This window comes from Pan troglodytes, chromosome 4 (assembly GCF_028858775.2).
Source record: "Pan troglodytes isolate AG18354 chromosome 4, NHGRI_mPanTro3-v2.0_pri, whole genome shotgun sequence".
NCBI classification, from domain to species: Eukaryota; Metazoa; Chordata; class Mammalia; order Primates; family Hominidae; genus Pan; species Pan troglodytes.
In genome coordinates this window covers 175,510,525-175,535,976 of record NC_072402.2, presented here as the reverse complement: position 1 = coordinate 175,535,976, position 25,452 = coordinate 175,510,525, and the positions used below count along the sequence as shown (strand labels likewise).

The window sequence follows — 25,452 nt, the reverse complement described above, 5'->3', positions numbered from 1 at the left end:
TGGGTAAATCACCTGAGGTCAGGAGTTTGAGACCAGCCTGGCCAACATGGCAAAACTCCATCTCTACCAAAAATGCAAAAATTAGCCGGGTGTGGTGGTGGCAGACACCTGTAATCCCAGCTACTTGGAAGGCTGAAGTGGGAGAATCGCTTGAACCTAGGAGGCAGAGGTTGCAGTGAGCTGAGATTGTGCCACTGCACTCCAGCCTGGCCGACAGAACAAGACCCTGTCTCAAATAATAATAATAATAAATAAATAAATATTAAAAGTTTAGGCTGTCCTGATCACCACTTGAGGCAGTTGGGACATTAGCTGAGGAGCTTCAGACTGAACCACACATTATCCACATGCCCACTTTTCCCCAGGCCACCACCAGTCTCACTGTCAAGGCCGGTACACGGCTTCTCAACATGGAGAAGAAAAGCCACAAGGTGGCCGGGCACGGTGGCTCATGTCTGTAATCCCAGCACTTTGGGAGGCCGAGGCAGGAGGATTACCTGAGGTCAGGAGTTTGAGACCAGCCTGGCCAACATGGTGAGTCCCCGTGTCTACTAAAAATACAAAAATTAGCCGGGTGTGGTGGCACACGCCTGTAATCCCAGCTACTTGGGAGGCTGAGGCAGGAGAATCACTTGAGCCCAGGAGATGGAGGTTGCAGTGAGCCGAGATTGCGCCACTGCACTCCAGCTTGGCTGACAGAGCGAGACTCTGTCTCAAAAAAAAAAGAGAAAAGCCACAAGGCTCTGAGTGAGTCCTAACGCTTGCCACTGCAATCAGACATGCTCTGTAATCATGCTAAAGACGGATGGCAATCTAGACAGTAAGAAGGAGCTGAAGGAGCTGGCTTGTGTATGACATCAGGCATTGCCCTGAAAGATAAGGAAGATAGGCTGGGTGCAGTGGTTCATTCCTATAATCCCAGCACTTTGGGAGGCCAAGGCAGGCAGATCATCTGAGGTCGGGAGTTTGAGACCAGCCTGACCAACATGGAGAAACCTTGTCTCTACTAAAAATACAAAATTAGCTGGGCATGGTGGCACATGCCTGTAATCCCAGCTACTCGGGAGTCTAAGGCAGCAGAATCACTTGAACCAGGGAGGCGGATGTTGCTGTGAACTGAGATCACGCCATTGCACTCCAGCCTGGGCAACAATAGTGAAAACTCTGTCAAAAAAAAAAAAAAAAAAAAAAAAAGAAAGAGAGAAAGATGCCAAATATCAAAATGTTATAAACTCTGTGTGATTCCATTTATATGACATTCTTGAAAAGACAAAACTGTAGTGATGGAGAACAGATCAGTGGTTGCTAGGAGGTGGGGGTGGGTGGGGGGTGACTGTGGAGGGCAGCATGAGGGAGATTTTGGGGTGATGGAACTGTGCTGTGTCCTGTTTGTGGTGGTGGTTGCATGAATCTATACACTTGTTAAGATGCATTGAACTGTAAACATCCCCTAAAAATTCATTTTACGCTATGATAATGTAGAAAATAGAGCAGAGAGACAGCAATAACCATTTTCCCAGAAATGGGATAATCTTTAAGCGAGAGCATTTTTTTATAACTATGAATCTGATCAATGAATTGTGTGTCCCTTTCTTTTTCCTGTTACTGGCCTTTATTTATCTTTAATATTCACAGCAATTCTTGGCCCGTTTCACTCCATGTGTTTATCAGCTCCTCTATTCACAGTGTTCCCAAAATGTGCTAGAATTTACCTCCTATATCTAAATGTCCTAGACACAGCACATAAGGACAGAAATTAAGTCAATGAGTGGCCAGGAAAGAAGATTTAGTAAATGCAATATTTTTAGAAGTCATTTTAAGAAACCCAGGCTGCTAAGCCAAATATTTTAATTCTCTAAACAACACGAGCATTTAGAGGACAGTATTTCTAAGTTTACTTCTACCAGGTAGCATGTCCTTTATCCTTTTAAGAGACCTTTTTTTTTTTTTTTTTTTTTGAGATGGAGTTTTACTCTGTCATCCAGGCTGTAGTGGCATGATCTTGGCTCACTGCAACCTCCGTGTCCTGGGTTCAAGCAATAAGAGACTTAAAATTATGTTGGGACATCACCATAAAGCACCTACCCAATTTTAGCAAATGGTAAGGGAGTTAAGGAAGCGTTCAAAAGGAAATCCAAATAGAATGATAAAAATAAAGCAGGTTCTAAGGTCAGAAGTTCAAGACCAGGCTGGCCAACATGGTGAAACCCTGTCTCTACTGAAAATACAAAAATTAGCCGGGCCTGGTGGCGGGCGCCTGTAATCCCAGCTACTTGGGAGGCTGAGGCAGGAGAATCGCTTGAACCTGGGAGGCGGAGGTTGCAGTGAGCCAAGGTCACACCATTGCACTCCAGCCTGGGCAACAGAGCAAGACTCCGTCCCAAAAAAAAGCAGGTTCAACAGGTCCATGCGCATTTTGGTTAACATTCTAAAGTGGAAGCCCCAGCTGGCAGTCCAATAGCAGGATGAAGGAAATCTACCTGGTTGCTTCTCATATTTGATAGTCTCTTCTTATTCCTACTTTTGATTGCTTCTTTGATATGTTTATTTATTTAGTTATTTAGAGACAGAGTCTTGCTCTGCTGCCCAGGCTGGAGTGTAGTGGCACGATCTTGGCTCGCTGCAACCTCTGCCTCTCAGGTTCAAGATGTTCTCCTGGCCAGGCGTGGTGGTTCACACCTTTAATCCCAACACTTTGGGAGGCCAAGGCAGGCGGATCATGAGGTCAGGAGTTAAAGACCAGCCTGGCCAACATGATGAAACCCTGTCTCTACTAAAGATACAAAGTTAGCCGGGAGTGGTGACATGCACCCATAATCCCAGCTACTTGGGAGGCTGAGGCAGGAGAATTGCTTGAACCCGGGTGGCGGAGGTTGCAGTGAGCCAAGATCACGCCACTGCACTCCAGCCCAGGCGACAGGGCAAGATTTCATCTCAAAAAAAAAAAGAAAAAAAAAAAAAAAGGAAGACCAGGTCTTGGAGGGCTGCATTCCAAGCAAGGGTGATGGTGGACGCCTCCCTTCTGTAATTCTCAGTTCCTGCCTGGCCGACTTCATTCATTAGGGCACTTACTTGGCTCCTGTAGACAGTTGAGTTTGAGACATTTGGTGTAGAGAACGTTACCCCACAGTTGCCAGGAAGCAAATGCCAAGAGATCTCCAAAATATTTAATCACACCAATGGATTGTCTACAGTATCTTGTGGTCTTTCTGTTGCCTTTGAGAGAAGGTTATGGAATACCAGGTGGCAGGGCCAGGTGAGCTCAAAAGGTAAGGAGGGTTCTGACATAGTAAAGGGAACTGCTTTGTGGCACAGAATCAAAGATCCCAGATGCCTCCCCGCTAACTAACGTGGCAGTATTCCAAATACCCATTGACCAGAAGCATCTTATAGCAGGTGTAAGACCTGGGAGAATTCATTTTATTCCACCCCCAGGAAACAGATATGCCCTCTCTGGCAACATCACCAGGCCACACCTCTCATCCACAGAGCAGGTGCCTGTTTTCCCTGGGCCACTTGACATTGGAGATACAAAAGCCACAAGACAAAGCTCACGGCAGCGGGCTGAGCCCTGGAGGGCAAGTCAGCTGGCATCAGTTTGCAAGTTCTTTCTTTCTAGGCCTCAGAGTCCTTCCAGGTAATGTAGACTCTCTTGAGGCTTTTCCAGGTTTTCATCTTGTGATCTTTGGTCAGAAGGTGTCTTTCACCAGTTAACAGGTGAGTTAAGGTAGAATCCCCAGAACCCCTGGCTTCCCCCAGCCCCGCTTCATGGCCCCAGAAGAGACTCCAAAAGTACACTTTGAATCACCTGGACTAGGCGATTCTTACAGCTTCCCTTCCCGGTTGAACAATCCAGGGCCCCCTGAGAAACAGGAAAAGGTCTTGTCAAGCCAGAATCCCAACTAGATCTGAACTACCCAGGAAGTTGACATGGCCCTAACTCGACCCTCCAAGGGAGGGCAGCACAAGAGTGTGGACCCAGCGGGGCGGTGGGCGTGAAGCTCTCTCCCGCTGCCTGCCCCTCACTGCAATTCCTCCTCGCTCACTCCCCATGCAGGCAGCTCCAGGACTTGGCTCATTTTCTGTCTCCCCCAAGGAGAACGCAGGCTCTTGAGGGAAGGGTGTTCTCTGTTACTGCAGGCTGTGTCCCCCACCACCTGTCCCGTGGCACCATCGGCATAGCTCACAGCAGGTGCTGAATAAACGCTCGCGAACTTTGGAAACTCCTTACCATGTGGGATGAGAAACAGTCATCCCATCCCAGAGACATGCATTTTCCTGTGTCATGGGGCCATGCGGTGATACACAGAAGGCTGGCTTCTGCAGGAGCGGGGAATCAACCTAAATGCCCATAATAACTGACCGGATCAAGAAAATGTAGTTCATATGCTCCATGGAATACTATGCGGCCATAAAAAAGAAGGAGATCACATCTTATTCAGAAACATGGACAGACCTGGACACCACTATCCTAAGTGAACTAACTCAGGAACAGAAAAGCAAATACTGCACATTCTCATATATAAGTGGGAGCTAAGTGACGAGAACACGTGGACACAAAGAAAGGAACAAGAGACACTGGAGCCTACTTGAGGGAGGAGGGTGGGAGGAGCGAGAGGAGCAGAAGAAATAACTATTGGGGGCTGGGCTCAGTACCTGGGTGATGAAACAATCTGTATAACAAACCCCCATGACACGAGTTTACCTGTATGATAAACCTGTACACGCACCCCTGAACCTAAAAGTTAAAAAAAAAAGGTTTTCCAATGCGAAGGAAAAGCTTACTTTTTCATTTTCCTCCAGCTGTTAACTCATGGGGAGGCCCTCTTTCTCTTGGAGAGCACAGAGGAAAATTAAGGGCTTCCTAGCGACAAAGCAGTTTGTCAGAAAGTCATGAGCAAGCATGGCAGGGCTGTGTGGGAAGTGTGTGTTGGACAATACGACACACTGTCTTCTCACTGCTGCTGCCTCTGACCAATAATACGTTTTCAGAAGGCCTTGTTTTCATGTACACAATGGACTATAATTGTAGGGAAAAGAAAGAGAGATCAGACTGTTACTGTGTCTATGTAGAAAGGGAAGACATAAGAAACTCCATGTTGACCCGTACCCTGAACAATTGCTTTGCCCTGTGATGCTGCTAATCTGTAACTTTGCCTCAACCTTGAGCTCACAGAAACATGTGCTGTATGGAATCAAGGTTAAAGGGATCTAGGGCTATGCAGGATGTGCCTTGTTAACAACATGTTTCCAAGCAGTATGCTTGGTAAGAGTTATCGCCATTCTCCAGTCTCAATAAACCAGGGGCACAATGCACTGCAGAAAGCCGCAGGGACCTCTGCCCTGAAAAGCCGGGTATTGTCCAAGGTTTCTCCCCATGTAATAGTCTGAAATATGGCCTCATGGGATGGGAAAGACCTGACCGTCCCCGAGCCCGACATCTGTGAAGGGTCTGTGCTGAGGTGGATTAGTAAAAGAGGAAAGCCTCTTGCAGTTGAGATAGAGGAAGGCCACTGTCTCCTGCCTGCCCCTGGGAACTGAATGTCTCGGTATAAAACCCGATTGTACATTTGTTCAATTTTGAGATAGGAGAAAAACCGCCCTGTGGCGGGAGGTGAGACATGTTGGCAGCAATGCTGCTTTATTATTCTTTACTCCACTGAGATGTTTGGGTGGAGAGGAACATAAATCTGGCCTACGTGCACATCCAGGCATAGTACCGTCCCTTGAACTTATTTGTGACACAGATTCCTTTGCTCACATTTTTTTTTTTTAAGGCTTGTTTTATTTTCATGGCTGATCTATGTAATCAGAGAGGCCAGTATGTACAGACAAAGGGGGAGCTTTTATTTCTTGGTCTCTTCCTCCTTGGATAAAGTCTTGGTGATCTCCTCCTTCTTGGCCTGGAGGCGCTCTTCACGGCGCTTGCCTGCTTCCTTGGTCTTAGACCTGCGGGCCTCAGCCTGGTCAGCCAGGAGCTTCTTGCAGGCCTTGTCTGCCTTCAGCTTGTGGCTGTTCCATGAGAATCCGCTTGTCTTTGAACACATTCCCCTTCACCTTCAGGTACAGGCTGATACACGTGGCGATCGATCTTCTTAGATTCACGGTCTCTTCTGAGCAGCCGGCGCAGAATCCTCATTCTCCTCATCCGTGTGACCTTCTCTGGCATTCGGGCATTGGCTGTACCCTTCTGCTCGCCTATGCCCGTGTGCCTGCCCTTCCGGCGGGCCAAGGTGTTTTTCCAGCATCCAGCCCGGGAATGGACCGTCACAGGCTTGCGGATGATCAGCCCGTCTTTGATGAGCTTCCGGATCTGCTGACGGGAGTTGGCCTTGGCGATTTCATTGGTCTCACTGGAGTCCAACCAGACCTTCTTCTTGCCACAGCGGAGGACACTACAGGCGAGCCTCTTCCGAAGCCCGAGCATGCTCATGGCTGCGGCCGCAGCAGCGAAAGGAAAGGCTCACATGTTTTCTTGCTGACACCCTGCTCTCCTACCGCATTCCTCTTGCTGAGACACTGAAAATGGTAATCAATAAACTGAGGGAACTCAGAGGCCGGTGCCGGTGCAGGTCCTCCGTACACTGAGTGCCGGTCTCCTGGGCCCGCTGTTCTTTCTCTATACTTTGTCTCTGTGTCTTATTTCTTTTCTCAGTCTCTCCTCCCACCTGACAAGATATACCCACAGGTATGGAGGGGCAGGCGACCCCTTCATATAATTACTGCAAAGGTGCAGTGAGACTTTTTTTTTTTTTTTTTTGAGACAGAGTCTCGCTGTGTCACCCAGGCTGGAGTGCAGTGGTGCGATCTCAGCTCACTGCAAGCTCCACCTCCCGGGTTCACGCCATTCTCCTGCCTCAGCCTCCCGAGTACCTGGGACTACAGGAGCCCACAACCGTGCCTGGCTAATTTTTTGTATTTTTAGTAGAGACGGGGTTTCACCGTGGTCTCGATCTCCTGACCTCGTGATCTGCCCGCCTCAGCCTCCCAAAGTGCTGGGATTACAGGTGTGAGCCACCACGCTCGGCCTTTTTTGTATTTTTAATAGAAACGGGGTTTCACCGTGTTAGCCAGGATGGTCTTGATCTCCTGACCTCCTGATCCGCCTGCCTCAGCCTCCCAAAGTGCTGGGATTACAGGCGTGAGCCACCGCACATGGCCCAGATTAAATACTTCTTTAGAACATGGATTAGAAATGGGTCATCAGAAATTGTTTTTACTTACATATGAAGAATTCCAATCTTCAAAAAATTTTAGAACTCAATCAGAACTTGAGAACTTCTTTCAGTAGGTGCTGTGATTCAATAACCAGAATTCTGCTTTACTTTATAGTTACACAAGTATTTCTGTCATTTTCCTACTAAATTACATGAAGGGGGTTGTCTGCTTATGAGCTGCACCACCGAGCAGCATGCCTATCAGTGAGAAGGTGCCTGACAATTCTCAGTTGAAATGTCCTGACCAAGTTCCCCCAGAAATTTGTGAGTATTCAACTGTATTAAAACTAAATATATTGTTTTTCATGACAGATAGTCACTATTTAGTAAAATGATTACTGTGCTATAATAGAACAAGTCCTTAGCCCAAAATTAAATGGCCACAGATTGACATATGCATAAAGCTTATCAACTATCACATATCACATTTTAAGAAAAATCAAGAAGACTAATAGATGATCTCTTCTTCTTTTTCTTTTGTGAAACAGGGTCTTGCTCTGTCACCCAGGCTGGAGTGCAGTGGCGCAATCATGGTTCACTGCAGTCTTCACCTCCTGGGTCCAAATGATCCTCCAACCTCAGCCTCCCAGGTAGCTGGGGTCTCAGTCGCATGCCACCATTCCCGCTTCGTGTGTGTGTATGTGTGTGTGTGTGCAGAGTCTCCCTATGATGCCTAGGCTGGTCTCAAACTCCTGGGCTCAATCAATTCTCCCTCTTTGGCCTCCCAAAATGCTAGGATTACAGGCATGAGCTAAATCATACCAAAGAAATTATATTTTAAAAGTAAAGTCAAAGGTAGAATTTAAGAACAAAGGAATTCTATTTCTATACTTACTAGTCCCAGGTAGAGAAACAACATGGCCTTCCTCAGCCTCTTCCTGAGCCGTTTCAGAAGAGTGTGAGCCATGAGAAATCAGAGCTGTTATTTTCTGGTTGAAACTGACACTTTAGGCTACTGTTTTCATTTGCCTGTTGAAAGACAAACTTAGCTGTATTAATCATTTAAGTTAAAATTAAACATTTTGAAGGGGAAACATGGGGAGCAGACAACATCTACCTTACTCAAGGAGGCAAGTAATCAATGTAAAAGGAATGAGAAAAATCACCATTGGAACCATGGGTGTAATGAATGTTTCCAAGAGGCTTCAGCAATGATGCTGAAACCAGCTCGTGAAGGTTGCCGGGGAGTAAGATGTTCACAGTGCTTTGATGTCTCATCCCACAGATGACTAATATCAAAAGGGAAAAGCTACCCTCACAAGGAGATGTCCAGTTGACACTACCTCAACCAAAATTATTAAACATAGCATCAGCAATCGTGGGACAAACAGACGCAAACATCTCCTGGTGTGAGGCGGTAAGTACGCAACACTGCCTAATCTGAATAGGCATTATTCCCTGTTTAATCTGGATCCACTCATGAGAACACTGTTTAATCTGTATTCTTGCCAAAATGCTCAATCTATTCTAGTCAGAAGAAAAAAGCAACCAGATATATCTAGATTATGGGTCACTCTACAAAACAAAGAGCCCAGATTTTTCAAAATGTTTCATGTATTGAAAGAACTACTCCAAAGTAAAAGAATAGAGAGATGTGACAACCAAAGGCAAGGTTAATCTTTGATTAAACTGTGGATCTAAAACAAAAATAAAGAACATTTTGGAGACAGGTAAATCTGAATATGGGCTGTACATCAAATTACTGTATTATAGTTAGATGGTAGAACTGTAATTACATAGAAATATGTCATTATTCACAAGAGATAAATGCTGAAGTGTTGGGGTAAAACATCATGCTCTTTGCAACTTACTTTCAAATGATTCAGAGAAGAAAGTACTTACGGAAAGAGAAAGAAACTGCAAAAGGTGGCAAATGCTAGCCACTGGTTGATCTGAATGAAGAATATGCAGATGTCTATTGTTTTGCCTTTTATATTTTCTGTAGGCAAGGGAAAGATAGGAAGGAGGGAAGGTGCAGGCATTTCTTATCAATTCATACCTGTAAAAAACAGAGTTAAAAGGAAACCAAAGGCTTAAAATTCATGTAAACATCCAGTGAGATCAATAGTGATTTTCTGTCAAATTTCTGAAAAGCCATTAAGACTGTAACATACCCGACTAGGGTCACCTGTAGGTAACTTAAAGTATTTTTTCTGGAGGTTCCAGTCCTTCTACTTCGTATGTTTTATTCCATCATTCCTGGAATTGCCAGTTGTTCAAAATAAACCTCTAAATGATCATCGTAAGACATTTCATCATCAATATCATCCTTTCATAAAATTAAGAAAAAATAAAACAGGCTCTAAGGCAGTGACTAAACAATAAATAATTTGTAATAAAAAGGGCTGAGATATGAATGAGTCAATAAAATTAAGAAAAAACAAAACAGGCTCTAAGGTAGTCACTAAACAATAATTTGTAATAAAAAAGACTAAGACATAAATAAGTCAATAAAATAAAATAAAAAGTAAAGCAGGCTTTAAAGTAGTGACTAAACAATTTGTAATCAAAAATACCTATCAGACATAAATGAGTCAATAAAGTATAGAATTTTTTTTTGAGATGGAGTCTCGTTCTATTGCCCAGACTGAATGCAGTGGTGTGATCTCAGCTCACTGCAATCTTCACCTCCCGGGTTCAAGCCATCCTCCCACCTCAGCCTCCCGAGTAACTGGGACTACACACGTGCACCACCTCGCCTGGATAATTTTTGTATTTTTTTTTTTTTTTTTTTTTTGTAGAAATGGGGTTGTCCCATGTTGTCCAGGCTGGTCTCAAACTCCTGGACTCAAGTGCTCCACCCACCTTGGCCTACCAAAGTGCTGGGATTACAGGTGTGAGCCACCTCACCTGGCCTGTTTTTATACTTGACATGAGACAACTATTATAACTTCAGTCAATTAAAAGTCATTATAAAAAAATATTTAACCTCTTTGAGAGGACAGGACAGAAAGATCCTGACACATTATCAAAGCTTAAGGTAGGATAAATGTGCCATCACAAATGAATGGGAAGAGAGCAGGCCCTTCAGAAAATGGTGTGGCAAATGGTTACCTCTATCAAAAAAGTACAGACGAGCCTATCCTAAGAGAAGTAAAAGGAAGAAAGGGAGGAGAGAGAGAGAGAAAGAGAGAGAGAGGGAGGGAGGACACTGCAGAAGGTTTCAATGTTGCAACACTCAGCTCAGCAAGGATAAGATAAACCAAAGCTCTCAGTCATGGTCTAAGCTGGCACTGGCTTTTTTTTTTTTTTTTTTTTTTGAGACGGAGTCTCACTCTGTCACCTAGGCTGCAATGCAGTGGCGTAATCTCGGCTCACTGCAAGCTCCACCTCCCAGGTTCACACCATTCTCCTGCCTCAGCCTCCCGAGTAGCTGGGACCACAGGCACCTGCCACCACATTCGGCTAATTTTTTGTATTTTTAGTAGAGACGGGGTTTCACCGTGTTAGCCAGGATGGTCTCGATCTCCTGACCTTGTGATCCGCCCGCCTCGGCCTCCCAAAGTGCTGGGATTACAGGCATAAACCACCACGCCCAGCCAGGAAAATATTTAAAAACAAATTAAGCAAAGATTATAAAAGTTTTTGGAGTAACACATTTCCCGAAATGATCACGATCCATATCAAGTCTGAGCCATGTTGACATCCCCACATCGGGGCCCTTCCTGGTGTTCGAGGAATCTGCAACACAGACAGAGGTGCAAGGGTCACTAGGGAGGCACAGAGGTAGAGGGAGGAGGGGCTCCCTGGGATCGGTGTGCAGGTCTCAGAGACCTCCTTGGGCCCTGGAAGGTGACCTGGGGCCCCTGAGCTCCCCACAATCAGGTCTACTCAGATATCAAGGCACTGAGCCCTGTGTGCTGCTCTCTGCTGAGGGGTTATCTGTCCACAGAGAGTGTCTGTGAGTGTCATGGAGGAAGAACTGAACCTGGGCGCTCACACGGGCACCTTCAGGGGGCTGGTTCCCCGGAGGGTAAAACAGACACAGAGAAACGGGGGAATTTCAAGCATACCAGGATCAACAGGCAGAGTCCCATGCCCCTGGGCCCTAACAGGAGCAGGAGGTCTCATGACACAGGGTGGGGGTGGTGACCCTGCCTTGCCACCCAGATCCTCTGTGCCATCCAGACGGAAGAGCTGCACGTTGAACATGCATAGCTTCCTGGAGAAGAGCTGCACGTTGAACATGCATAGCTTCCTGGAGAAGAGCTGCACGTTGAACATGCATAGCTTCCTGGAGAAGAGCTGCACGTTGAACATGCATAGCTTCCTGAAGAAGAGCTGCACGTTGAACATGCATAGCTTCCTGGAGAAGAGCTGCACGTTGAACATGCATAGCTTCCTGGAGAAGAGCTGCACGTTGAACATGCATAGCTTCCTGGAGAAGAGCTGCACGTTGAACATGCATAGCTTCCTGGAGAAGAGCTGCACGTTGAACATGCATAGCTTCCTGGAGAAGAGCTGCACGTTGAACATGCATAGCTTCCTGGAGAAGAGCTGCACGTTGAACATGCATAGCTTCCTGGAGAAGAGCTGCACGTTGAACATGCATAGCTTCCTGGAGAAGAGCTGCACGTTGAACATGCATAGCTTCCTGGAGAAGAGCTGCACGTTGAACATGCATAGCTTCCTGGAGAAGAGCTGCACGTTGAACATGCATAGCTTCCTGGAGAAGAGCTGCACGTTGAACATGCATAGCTTCCTGGAGAAGAGCTGCACGTTGAATATGCATAGCTTCCTGGAGAAGAGCTGCACGTTGAACATGCATAGCTTCCTGGAGAAGAGCTGCACGTTGAACATGCATAGCTTCCTGGAGAAGAGCTGCACGTTGAACATGCATAGCTTCCTGGAGAAGAGCTGCACGTTGAACATGCATAGCTTCCTGGAGAAGAGCTGCACGTTGAACATGCATAGCTTCCTGGAGAAGAGCTGCACGTTGAACATGCATAGCTTCCTGGAGAAGAGCTGCACGTTGAACATGCATAGCTTCCTGGAGAAGAGCTGCACGTTGAACATGCATAGCTTCCTGGAGAAGAGCTGCACGTTGAACATGCATAGCTTCCTGGAGAAGAGCTGCACGTTGAACATGCATAGCTTCCTGGAGAAGAGCTGCACGTTGAACATGCATAGCTTCCTGGAGAAGAGCTGCACGTTGAATATGCATAGCTTCCTGGAGAAGAGCTGCACGTTGAATATGCATAGCTTCCTGGAGAAGAGCTGCACGTTGAATATGCATAGCTTCCTGGAGAAGAGCTGCACGTTGAATATGCATAGCTTCCTGGAGAAGAGCTGCACGTTGAACATGCATAGCTTCCTGGAGAAGAGCTGCACGTTGAATATGCATAGCTTCCTGGAGAAGAGCTGCACGTTGAACATGCATAGCTTCCTGGAGAAGAGCTGCACGTTGAACATGCATAGCTTCCTGGAGAAGAGCTGCACGTTGAATATGCATAGCTTCCTGGAGAAGAGCTGCACGTTGAACATGCATAGCTTCCTGGAGCACGTCATTGTTATTGCCTAATAAGACCTGGTCTTTCTAGCATCCCCACCGGACCTGTCTTTGCTTTGTAATTTTTAAAATTATGCTTTGGTAAGACACAAATTTCTCATGTTTGTATATTCTAGCATAAAAGGGTTACAGAAGACATACATTTGAAAGAGTGAAAAACAGTGTATATGTACACACACACACACATTCATATGTGTACCTTATTTCAAGATTGGAAAATATATTTAAAAAACAGAGGCTCGCTAAATCATGTCCTCAAACCCTCCCAAGTGAGCATGGCCCTGAAATGTCTTCAAGGGTTTGTTTTGTTGGCATTTGGCCCAAGCCAGTGCCCTCTACATACAGAAGCCTCCAACCTCATCTTGAAAAATGGGGCCATGAGGCCACCCCAGGCCCCCACAGAGGCTGAAGGACCCCTGGAACTGGAGGCCCCCAGACCCCCCAGAGGCTGAAGGACTCCTGGGACTGGACACATTTCAGTGCTGCTTGGATCCTGCCGTGTCCCCTGCTTGACACCAGGACCTACTGAGGGCCTGCTGGCCCGCAATACTGGGTCGGGTGGGCTGCTCGCTTGTGTGACAAGGAGCCTGGGGGTGCCTCCATCCCTCTCACACCTTTCCCAGGAGGCCTGAACCAGGGGGATTCATGTCAACCCTAGTGTCTCCTCAGGATGAACTAGTGATGCTCCCTGTTGTCCTCAAGGGGCTGGGAGGACAGAGCTAGGTCCCCCCAAATGAGATGTTGGTGAGCTGAAGAGTTACTGCAGACAACACAGTGCAAAGCCCTTGGAGTCCTGCACATGGGGGTGCGACCAGCACCTCAGTGTCTCCCTCACTAAGCAGCCTGTGGAGGGCTCAGCCCAGCAGGCTCAGGGGCTGCTATGGAGTGGGTGTCTGTTTCCTGGAGCACATTCTCAGGGCATCCTTCACTTACCTTCAGAGGTCTCTAAAATATATTGAAAATGTCCCAACATTTCAGGACATTCCACCGGCTTTTCTTGCTGGGCTTCCTGGTTTTCTTCTTGGGCTTTCTGGTTTTCCTGATGGGACAACAAGAAAGTGAGCGTAGCCAAGAAGAACATGGGCACGTGCCTACTTCCCTCATCATTCTGCCCACTGCACACTCACACTTCCTCTTCCACTTTGGTCTTTTCTGTTGCTTCTTCTGCAGGTGCAGAGGAAGGACTTGCTGACATCTGTGAGGAAGAGAACAATTGTGCATGTCCAGAGACGCCAGTGCAGGAAAAGACCTATCTGTGAAGGCGGTGCCCAGAGCAGACCCAGATGTCACTGGGGGGTCCCTCCAGCAGGGTGGGGTCCAGCTCTTCTGATCCCAGCCCAGCCCCCTCCCCTGGACCCTGTAGGGTTGTTCAGCAAGATTCAAAGCTGCAACCTGGGGGCCAGTAAACAGGGCAATGCCAAGGCAGTGGGCAGGAGAGCTGGAGAGGGATTTTATTGACACTGAAGACCCGAGGACCTCAACTGTGGGATGAGACCAGGTCCTTCAGGAGAACAATCACAAGAGAGGGAAAGAGGAAAAGGACTAGAGCTAAAAAAGGAGCTCATGAGTCAGAAAGAGGATAAAAGACAGCCAGCATATAAGAGGAGATCAATTACCTGCTGGTGGCTGCCTGTAATGGTGGAGTCTTCCAATTCTGTGAAGCAAGCATCAGAGTGTCCGGAGGAGCAGCTGTGATGGGGTGGCCATAAGAAGGAAAGGGGAGAGTTAGAGTCGAGAGAACCACTCAGACCCCGCTGTCCTGGGGCTGTGGAGCCAACCCCAGAGCCTCTGATGTGCTCATTTCTGGAGCCTTCTCCACAGCCTGTATCATTTCCTCTGTGCTATGAGGGAGGGACCTCTGACTTTCCACGTACTTTCCCAGCCCTCACATTCCATAACTGAGCCAAGGGAGGGGAAGCCGTGTCATTCTGTTCCTCCAAGAGGCAGCCGCCCTCTTCACAATGCTGTGCATGACGTGGAATTCCCTCCCTTCTCCTCCTGTAGGGCCTGTTTCTGTTCCCTCATGAATCCCATTTCCTTTCTCCCTGTGGACCTCCACCAGTCCTACTGTTCTCCAATATAAGAACACTGGAAAGAAGGTCAAGGCTGCACTGCCAGGGCCTCCAATCAACCCATGGATCGCACCCTGGGTCGGCAGCACCTCCCACAGGCCTGGGGTTGTGTTGGGGCCTGCGGGAGGTGATGATGGCCGATGTCACTGATACAGTGACTGTTCTATGCCTGGAATGACCTTAGAGACTTGGAAAATATTCAGCCCTCAAAAGAATCCCAGCAGCTTCTGAATATTTGGAAACGATGGAACAGAATTCAAGGTAAAGCCCCTTGTCCCAGTTGCCTTAATCTGCAGGTGAGGCCAGCAGTTGCCAGCACAGAAATGAGGGGACCCTTCCAGGGTTTGCCTGAGCTGTGGGAAGACTAGGAGGGAAGGCACCTGGCAGACCTGACACAGAGAACAAGCTGGGCCTGACTGGAGTGTGGGGAGAAGGACAAGGCTGCTGAGCCAGAGAGGAGGGTGTGACAAGACAAGTGACCACTGTGCCAGCTGCCTAGAGGCTCTGCCCTGGGCCCAGTGGATTCCAGGGACCAGGCTACAGAGAGGGTGAGAGCCACTGCCTACAGCAACACAGCAGCCCCTCCACACATATCCCTTAGGATTCCTGCCAGCCACAGAGGGCCCTGAGCAACAGCTGGACTTGGGCCTCTCCAGTGAAAGCCAATTTAGGTTTCATTCAAAGCACAGGGATTTGGGATTGGATGGGATTGGGTGAGGAGTGGAGGCCAAAACTGTGCTCAATCATGTGTTCTGCCCTCAGGACTCCAGGATGCTGGGGCACACGTAGGAATCCCAGAGGAAGGATTCCCTATGTCATCCGACCCAGGGAGCACCCTTAGAGCAGGAGCAGACAGTGAGGACAGGACAGGAAGGTGCTGTTGCAGGTCCCGAGCGTGTAGAGAAAGACAGTGGGCTCCTTTCACCTCCTGGCACACGTATGAAGGACTTTGTCTTCAGGATCACGCAGCGCCTGTGTGGGGCTGTGTCCCACCCCACACTCAACTTTACACCTGCATACTCATCTTGTGATCTCTATTCACAAAAAAATGCGACCTCATCAAAACCCAGGGCTCTGGTGCTTGCTGTGGCAAAGGCAGGAATGATCTGGTCTTCTGCAAAATGTAATCTTTAAACACCAGAGCAAGAAATGATGGTGCCATACACAACTCGCACAAAGCCCATGAGAACACAACTCTTAGGACTTTCTCATTAAGATACAAAAAATCCCAAGTCAGACTTCTACACCTGTTTCATATTTAGTCACTTCACTGATCCCATCCTAGGCTCCAAAACAAGTGTAACCCAATTCCCAAGAACCCTGTCTCACTGGTCAACCCTGGAGTGTTGGTCCCTACCTGACCAGTCTATTTCCTCCTGGATGGATCCAGAGGTGGTGCCCATGAGCCCAGGTACAGAGACACAAACATTAGCACTACTGCTCTGTCCACCGTGATTCTCCCTGGGCTCTGTGAACTCAGGGGCCTTTATGAAGGCACTGCTCACAGTTGTGAGCCTTCAGGTAAGACAGAGGACCTGAAATAATCCCTTTCAACTGTTCACCGACACTGGCTCATAGCATCTCTTACCTCCAATCTGAGAACCTGAGATTCCAGCCTTGATGCAAATGCGCTGAGTTAGGTGGGTGCAGAGAACAGAACCTGGGCCAGACTCACAGCAGCTGCTTCCCAGGTGATTCTGGGAGAATGGAGATGCTCTCTTAAGAGTAGACTTTTGGCAACTGGGAACTTCTAGCATGGCTCTTGTGAGGAGGTTATGACTTTTTTCATTTATTTTAACATGAATGGGCACATATGCCACTGAGGACCATACTGGAATGCACAGGTCTAAACCCAAAGATGAGGAAGATGTGACTCTCCCCCCTGGTGATTCCTGGCAGAGTGGTTTGCTGCTCTGATCTGATCATTCATGGATGGGTACTTCAGGGGCACAGGAACAAGCTCCAGGCCCCCTGTGAAGTGCAGGGATGCCACAACAAAAATAAAAAAGCCTGGTCCAGCAAAGGAGGACTCGTAAACAGAAAAACAGCCTCTTCTGCAAGGACAAAAGCTGAACCAAAGTAGCCAGGGTAGAGATGAGGGGGACACTTCATTGACTTCAGGAGCCCACCCTATTCTCCTGTGACCTTGGATCAGAATCCACTCAGGTTTCTAAATTACCATGAGAAACAACAGATTGAAGGAGATGAGCAGGAAGCCTTTTCACACTGGCGCTGCATCTCAGCAAAGGGTTTGGAAGCATTGGAACATTACTGGGGCCCAAGATGGGCTGCCCAGGGCTAAGCTCTGGGATGAGAAGGAACGAGGAGGACATAGTCCTTCCCCTCCGTGACCAGCCATGGCCAGGATTCATCTACACATAAGTAAAGCAAAACAGAGTTTCGGACTAACAATTCCAAGACTATCTCAGAGAAAAAGGCAAAGTGATGTCTTATACATCACACAGGAGAGTTGCAAGGACCACCTGGACTCTGGAGCAGCCCCTCTCCCTTTGCTGAGTTCACCTTGCACTGAAGCAGGGTCCGTTCTCACCTCCCCTGCAACTAGTGTGGGGCAGGTATCCTGCCTGATGATTATTTCATTAAATACAATAGAATATGCCACTGATTATTGTCTGCTTTTGAAAAGAAGCTGAGGAATGACTTCACCATTCTAGACCAAAAGCCTGAGGACTGTGTGTGTTTTACATTAATGATGACACTAAAGCCCACTGTGCAATGTACCTACTCAAACAAACCCTGGAATAGCTGACCATTGAGACCATCTGATAACGATAGTGTTTGGGATCTGAATAGCTTTTCATTCTCCCACATGCACACAGAATTGCTGGAATAACTTGGCCTAGCAAGAAATTATACCAGGGCTTTGTGACAAATTCAGTGTAGTAGCTCATGCCATTAACCTTCCACTCATCCCCGAGTTCACATGTGCCTCTTCCACTTAAAAGACCAAGAGCTTGGGAAATTCACCTCTGCAGCATGTCCATCTGAGGACTGGGGATATTAAACTTATCTTCAGGTACAGCTGTGGTGGAGGATGAATGGATTGATTTATGCAAACTGTGCAGTGGTGATGGAATTTTTCTTGGACATTGATCCTTGTGTTGTGCTTTGAACATGGGAGTATGTTTTCTGCAGAAATGCACACACACTCGCAAAGACATCCACAATCATTCCATATAGACTCTCTCCTCTGTCCCTCCCAACTCTGATGTACTACCCCACCTTACATGACACTGCTGCTTCCAGGGATGACAGTAGCATGGTTAGAGTACTGGACTCTTAGTTTGTTGGGGTGTTTTTTTTTTTTTTTTTTTTTTTGAGACGGAGTTTCGCTCGTTGCCCAGGCTGGAGTGCAATGGCACAACCTTGGCTCACCGCAACCTCTACTACCTGGGTTCAAGTGATTCTCCTGCCTCAGCCTCCTGAGTAGCTGGGATTGCAGGCATGTGACACCACACCCAGGTAATTTTGTATTTTTAGGAGCGATGGGGTTTCTCAATGTCAGTCAGGCTGGTCTCAAACTCCTGACCTCTGCTGATCCGCCCGTCTCCACCTATCAAGGTGCTGGGATTACAGGCGTGAGCCACTGTGCCCGGTGTGAATCTTAGTAGTTTTTAAACCAAACTTCCCAAATCTCATTTCTGGCAGAAAGCTCAAACCAGAGTGGCCCTTGAGCAAAAGCAGGTGAAGCAGCACTACCTTTACAACACTAAGATTTCAAACCTAAACAAAGAGATGATCCCAGAATACGTACTCTTTGCCGGTGTGGCTGGGTCCACCTGCATCTAGAGAAAAAGAAAACACCATGAGGGTCAGACCATGCTGTCTCCTGTGTGCACAGGTCTTCACTTGTTGACGTTAAAAAGCCAGATGGTAAACAGTGGTTGAGACAATGGCCCCAGTATCTAGAAGACATGCGTGGAAAGGCACAGGATTTCTGTGCAACATTTTCAATTGTTTTTCTTTGACAATTCCAAATTCTTCTCAAGAAGAAGGCATTTCTCTTAAGGAAAATGCCTGTTGACACACAGTTTGTAAGTGTGGATGCCATCTGAAACCACTGTTTAGTTGATAATGAACTCTGGCATTTGCCCACCAAGAAATTCTGTCAATCACCTATAGTGTACATGGCGAGGTGTATACATCTTAATTCAATTGAAACAGAGAAACCGAGAGAAATAAAATTTCCTTTTCAGAGGAAAGAAGACGACTTTACCATGTGAACCCCTGTGGCTTCCTCAGAGATTGTCTGCTCTGGCACATGCTCCTCCAGGTCTTCCAGGTCACCTAGGAAACAGAGTCGCTATAAGCACATGAGCTCCACTGAGTGAATCCCTCAGGTGGTCTTGGAGCTGTGGACACGGGGCTGGCGTGTGTGGAAAGGTGTGTTCACAGCACAGACTCAGCTGCTGCCGGTCCATCCTCCATGGTGGAGAGGGAAGGCAAATGGTGAAGGAAGGCATCAGGAAGGCCTCAGAAGACAGAGCCTTGGTCCTCTAGCTACGCCAACCTCTTCGACATGAAAGAACCCATTGCAAACAGGGCACACCACACAGTGTTTCACTGCAGCATCCAGGGCTCCTCCTTCCTAATCTGACCTGAGCTAACTTGCCCTCTTGTTGATCCCTGCCAAAGTCATTTCCTCCTCACAATCCACTGAGGAGGATGCTGATGTGTTTATCATCTCTTCTAGAAGATTTTGTATGGAATAAGAAGCAACCTTTCTTAAAATAGGAGATTTAATTCTAGCCAAAAGAGTTTATTACTAACTTTCTGTTACAAGGCAAATAAACCAAGATTTGAAAATAATTATCCTACCATTTAAAGATGACCCCTACCTAGCATGTGGTATTTGTTCTTCCACTCTCTCTTTTCAACAGAATTTGTGTGCACCATGATGTTCACTGCTCCTCATGCTCACACTGACTCCAGCACTGGGACAGCCTGTCGTGGGGAGCAGCGAGGGGGTGCGTGGGGCCGGCACTGACCCTTTCCAACCCAGCTGTGCAGGAGATTCCAGCAGGGAAAATGGGTGCCCGGCTAATACCCAAGTTGAGCCTTGAGTTTTTTTATTGGATGCTATGTCTTAGGATTGGGTTCCACTGAACTTCTAAGACTTGCGGTGATTATCTCCTTAAATACAATAGAGTATGGCACTGATTATTGTCTGCTTTTGAACAGGAGCTGAGGAATGACCTCAACGCTGTAGTCCAAAAGCCTGAGGACTCTGTGTGTTTTACATTAATGGTCACACTAAAGCCCACTGTGCAATGTACCTACTCAAACCCTGGGTTAGCTGACCATTGAGACCATCTGATAATGATAGTGTGTGGGATCTGAATAGCTTTTCATTCTCCCACATGCACACAGAAGTGCTGGAATAACTTGGTCTAGCAAGAAATTATACCAGGGCTTTGTGACAAATTCAGTGTAGTAGCTCATGCCATTAACCTTCCACTCATCCCCGAGTTCACATGTGCCTCTTCCACTTAAAAGACCAAGAGCTTGGGAAATTCAACTCTGCAGCATGTCCATCTGAGGACTGGGGATATTAAACTTATCTTCAGGTACAGCTGTGGTGGAGGATGAGTGGATTGATTTATGCAAACTGTGCAGTGGTGATGGAATTTTTCTTGGACATTGATCCTCGTGTTGTGCTTTGAATATGGGAGTATGTTTTCTGGGGAAATGCACACACACTCACAAAGACATCCACAATCATTCCATATAGACTCTCTCCTCTGTCCCTCCCAACTCTGATGTACCACCCCACCTTACATGACACTGCTGCTTCCAGGGATGACAGTAGCATGGTTTGAGCACTGGACTCTCAGTTTGTTGGGTTTTTTTTTTTTTTTTTTTTGAGACAGAGATTCATTCGTTGCCCAGGCTGAAGTGCAATGGCACAACCTTGGCTCACCGCAACCTCTACCACCTGGGTTCAAGTGATTCTCCTGCCTCAGCCTCCTGAGTAGCTGGGATTACAGGCATGTGACACCACACCCAGGTAATTTTGTATTTTTAGGAGCGATGGGGTTTCTCAATGTCACTCAGGCTGGTCTCAAACTCCTGACCTCTGCTGATCCGCCCGTCTCCACCTCTCAAGGTGCTGGGATTACAGGCGTGAGCCACTGTGCCCGGTGTGACTCTTAGTAGTTTTTAAACCAAACTTCCCAAATCTCATTTCTGGCAGAAAGCTCAAACCAGAGTGGCCCTTGAGCAAAAGCAGGTGAAGCAGCACTACCTTTACAACACTAAGATTTCAAACCTAAACAAAGAGATGATCCCAGAATACGTACTCTTTGCCGGTGTGGCTGGGTCCACCTGCATCTAGAGAAAAAGAAAACACCATGAGGGTCAGACCATGCTGTCTCCTGTGTGCACAGGTCTTCACTTGTTGACGTTAAAAAGCCAGATGGTAAACAGTGGTTGAGACAATGGCCCCAGTATCTAGAAGACATGCGTGGAAAGGCACAGGATTTCTGTGCAACATTTTCAATTGTTTTTCTTTGACAATTCCAAATTCTTCTCAAGAAGAAGGCATTTCTCTTAAGGAAAATGCCTGTTGACACACAGTTTGTAAGTGTGGATGCCATCTGAAACCACTGTTTAGTTGATAATGAACTCTGGCATTTGCCCACCAAGAAATTCTGTCAATCACCTATAGTGTACATGGCGAGATGTATACATTTTAATTCAATTGAAACAGAAACCGAGAGAAATAAAATTTCCTTTTCAGAGGAAAGAAGACGACTTTACCATGTGAACCCCTGTGGCTTCCTCAGAGACTGTCTGCCCTGGCATATGCTCCTCCAGGTCTTCCAGGTCACCTAGGAAACAGAGTCGCTATAAGCACATGAGCTCCACTCAGTGAATCCCTCAGGTGGTCTTGGAGCTGTGGACACGGGGCTGGCGTGTGTGGAAAGGTGTGTTCACAGCACAGACTCAGCTGCTGCCGGTCCATCCTCCATGGTGGAGAGGAAAGGCAAATGGTGAAGGAAGGCACCAGGAAGGTCTCAGAAGACAGAGCCTTGGTCCTCTAGCTACGCCAACCTCTTCGACATGAAAGAGCCCATCTCAAACAGGGCACACCACACAGTGTTTCACTGCAGCATCCAGGGCTTCCCCCCTTCCTAATCTGACCTCAGCTAACTTGTCCTCCCTTCTTTATCCCCTCGAGGTCATTTCCTCCCAGAATCCACCTGTCCTGCTGCTGTGTTTTTTGTCCCTCCCAGAACTTGCTTTTTTTTTTTTTTTTTTTGAGATGGAGTTTCTCTTTTCTTGCCCAGGCTGGAGTATAATGGTGCCATCTCGACCCACCACAACCTGTGCCACCTGGGTTCAAGTGATTCTCCAGTCTCAGCCTCCTGAGTAGCTAGGATTACAGGCATGCCTCTCCATGCTTGGCTAATTCTGTATTTTTAGGAGAAACGGGTTTTCTCCATGTTGGTCAGTCTGGTCTCGAACTCTCAACCTCAGGTAATCTGCGTGCCTTGGCCTCCCAAAGTGCTGGGGTTACAGGTGTCAGTCACCATGTCACAATTTTTGTACTAGATAAAAAGCAACCCTTCCTCAAAGAGGAGACTTAATTCTAACTAAAATATCCTATGTATTCACTAACCTTTTGTTTTAAAGAAGACTAAGCCAAGATTTGAAAATACTCAATTATCCTACCATTTAAAGATGACCCCTACTTGGCCCATGATGTTTGTGCTTCTGCTCTTCCTTATAACACAGTGTGTGTGTGCCATGGGACCTGCTGCTGCTCATGCTCACACTGGCTCCAGCACTAGGACAGCCCATCATGGGGGCAGCAGGTGGGGGTGCTGAACCTCTCCAACCCAGCTGTGTAGAAGAGTCCAGCAGAGAAGATGAGCACCAGGGTAACATCCAAGTTTTTCCTTCGGTTCTTATTTGGTGCTGTGTCTTGGGGGTATGTGCTGAACTGCAGCATATGTAAGGCTTGTGGAGATTATGCCATTAAATACAATATAACACGCCTGATTATTTTGTGCTTTTGATCAGGACATGAGAAAATAACACAGCACTGCATGAGCCACCCTCCATCATGCTAGGAAGGCAAGTGCTCACCCTGCCTCTCAGACCCTAGGGCAAACCCTTTGGTTTTCTTTTCATGTTGCTCTTTCTGAGCTGAGCACACAGAAACCATGACTAGGCTGAGGGATACAAGGCTGAAACTCTACATGACTCTGAAATTATCCATTCTGGGCCCCATTATCTTATGGTCAATAAGAGGCCTCTATAGAGAAAGTTGGGGTGATTTCCCCCTAATCCCGCCTGTAGGCTCCTCTCTTCTCAGTTTCCCAGCAGAACTCGCTGTAGCATGAGGCTGCTCCAGGGTCTAAATGCACAGGAAGAAGCCCTGCCCCACTCTCCCTGCTCAAGATGGGTGGTGGAGGGTCAGTTCTGAGGGCTTTGGTAGAAAAGGCTTGTAAAGGAGGGAAGGGGCTAGAGTGAGGTGTCATGACCACTCCAGTGGCAGAGGAAATAGAAAGGCCTGTGAAGAGGTGAGGTTTATTAGAAAATAAAGTATAGCAGGGAATTCTCAATGAAAAAATAAAATCAGCAGAGATCCTGACACAGTCCTGTTCTATGGATGTGTGGTGAGAATTTGCCTGGGTGTGGAGAGGATTTCTTTTAGGTTAATTAAAGTGTCCTGTGCGTGAAATAAACTGTACACTTTGGAAGCTTACAAGTTAATTTTTTCAAGTGCCTGCAACAGGACTGCAACGGTGACGGAAATCTCTGTTGAGAATGTGGACACTAGAAACTCTGGGGATATGTAGTACGGAAACCCACACACCCCCCTCCCAGACTCACTGACCACGGCACCACATGAATTCACAAAAGACATGGCAGGCCCCTTGCACGGGATCCCACCCCACCTTCAGAGAACACAGTTGCTCCCGGGGACTGCAGAATGTGGCCACTGTTTCTTATCTAGAAAAACCATTTCTCCCATCACAGTCTAGGTCCTCATTCACAACATGAAGCTCAGCTCAGGCTGCCTGTCTACAGGAAAGCCTGTGAGACAGGGCCACATTCCTCGACATCTGGATTACTCATCAGTATGAGAGGGGTTCCCCAATACGTACCACGTTGTGGAACTCCCAAGGATGTCTGTAATGACAGAAAATCAATTGCTATGAGCATCAGACCATGCTGTGTCCTGTGAGCACAGGACTTTTCTTCGCTTAGTGACATTAGAAAACAAGATGGAAAACCCGTGTTCAAAGGAACCCCAAAGAAGCGAACAAATCGACTCATACTACAGACACATTTTTCTCCGAGGATGTTTCCTCTGAAGTCCATGTTGGTTGGCAAGTAGCTGATTTTGCTCCAAAGAGAACAAAATGGGTAAGGCTCACTGCTACACAACGGGTGACTGATGCTGTCATTTTCTCCCACTGTCTTAAATCAAGCCTCAGTGGGGACAGACTCTCACTTACCATTTCCCCCAAGGACACTGTGTCACTAAGATATATATCGTCAGATTCTCATATCTTAATTTAATCCAAATAAGATAAAGCTAAGAAAGCAACAGTTTTTTCTCAGACAAATCCAGGTGGCCTGACCTTCACCTCCTCTGGGTCCTCCTCCTCGCCGTTGTAACTGGACAGCTCCTGAAGTACATCCCTGATCAGAACTAGGAGGATACAGAGTGACCGTCAGCACCTTGGTGGTGGTGCTCATGAACAATTCAGTAACACTGCTTGAGGTGGGTTTGGGAGGAGGGTAGCAGGCACAGGAGAGATGCAGGAAGAAAGAGAATCAGGGCCTTTGGCTTCCTAGCTCCAGGCCGCCTCATAAACATATAATAGCCAATCTCAAACAGTGCACACCAGCAGTGCAGGCTGTGTGTCCCTGGCAGCCTCTTAGGGCTCCTCCTTCCTAATCTGACCTGAGCTAACTTGCCCTCTTATTGATCCCTGACAAAGTCATTTCCTCCTCACAATCCACATGTGCTGCTGATCTGTTTATCATCCCTTCTAGAAGATTTTGTACGGAATAAGAAGCAACCTTTCTTAAAATAGGAGATTTAATTCTAGCCAAAAGAGTTTATTACTAACTTTCTGGTACAAGGCAAATAAACCAAGATTTGAAAATAATTTTCCTACCATTTAAAGATGACCCCTACTTAGCATGTGGTATTTGTTCTTCCACTCTCCCTTTTCAACAGAATTTGTGTGCACTATGATGTTCACTGCTCCTCACGCTCACACTGACTCCAGCACTGGGACAGCCTGTCATGGGGAGCAGCGAGGGGGTGCAAGGGGTGGGCACTGACCCTCTCCAACCCAGCTGTGCAGGAGATTCCAGCAGGGAAAATGGGTGCCCGGCTAACACCCAAATTGAGCCTTGACTTTTTTTTATTGGATTCTATGTCTTGGGATTGGGTTCCACTGAACTTCTAAGACTTGCCGTGATTATCTCATCAAATACAATAGAGTATGGCACTGATTATTGTCTGCTTTTGAACAGGAGCTGAGGAATGACCTCAACGCTGTAGACCAAAAGCCTGAGGACTCTGTGTGTTTTACATTAATGATCACACTAAAGCCCACTGTGCAATGTACCTACTCAAACCCTGGGTTAGCTGACCATTGAGACC

The 25,452-nt window shown here is 47.1% G+C and overlaps 1 protein-coding gene and 1 pseudogene across 50 annotated transcripts in view; both read right to left on the bottom strand.

Moving 5' to 3' along the window:
• Positions 1-25,452, bottom strand: part of LOC104006655 (protein FAM153B) — a 79,129-nt gene that overhangs the window by 5,782 nt on the left and 47,895 nt on the right. For 12 of the 50 annotated variants that reach the window (XM_063810948.1, XM_054685320.2, XM_054685336.2 and 9 more), the window contains 14 exons: positions 24,416-24,486; positions 23,936-23,960; positions 21,579-21,649; positions 21,119-21,149; positions 19,036-19,106; positions 18,574-18,604; positions 14,343-14,415; positions 13,854-13,921; positions 13,660-13,765; positions 9,332-9,486; positions 9,060-9,216; positions 8,053-8,186; positions 7,225-7,294; positions 5,763-6,519 (listed from right to left, as the gene is read on the bottom strand). In XM_063810948.1, the coding sequence (XP_063667018.1) occupies positions 13,764-13,765; positions 13,854-13,921; positions 14,343-14,415; positions 18,574-18,604; positions 19,036-19,106; positions 21,119-21,149; positions 21,579-21,649; positions 23,936-23,960; positions 24,416-24,486 (443 nt within the window). In that variant the 3' untranslated portion in view covers positions 5,763-6,519; positions 7,225-7,294; positions 8,053-8,186; ... (1 more) ...; positions 9,332-9,486; positions 13,660-13,763. Of the gene's footprint in view, positions 1-5,762; positions 6,669-7,224; positions 7,295-8,052; positions 8,187-9,059; positions 9,217-9,331; positions 10,899-13,659; positions 13,766-13,853; positions 13,922-14,342; positions 14,416-16,392; positions 16,496-18,573; positions 18,605-19,035; positions 19,107-21,118; positions 21,150-21,578; positions 21,650-23,935; positions 23,961-24,415; positions 24,487-25,452 lie in introns of those variants that run through there. The other 38 variants (XM_063810923.1, XM_063810942.1, XM_063810928.1 and 35 more) reach the window with 15 other exon arrangements.
• LOC112209253 (large ribosomal subunit protein eL19-like) lies at positions 5,763-6,433 on the bottom strand (annotated as a pseudogene).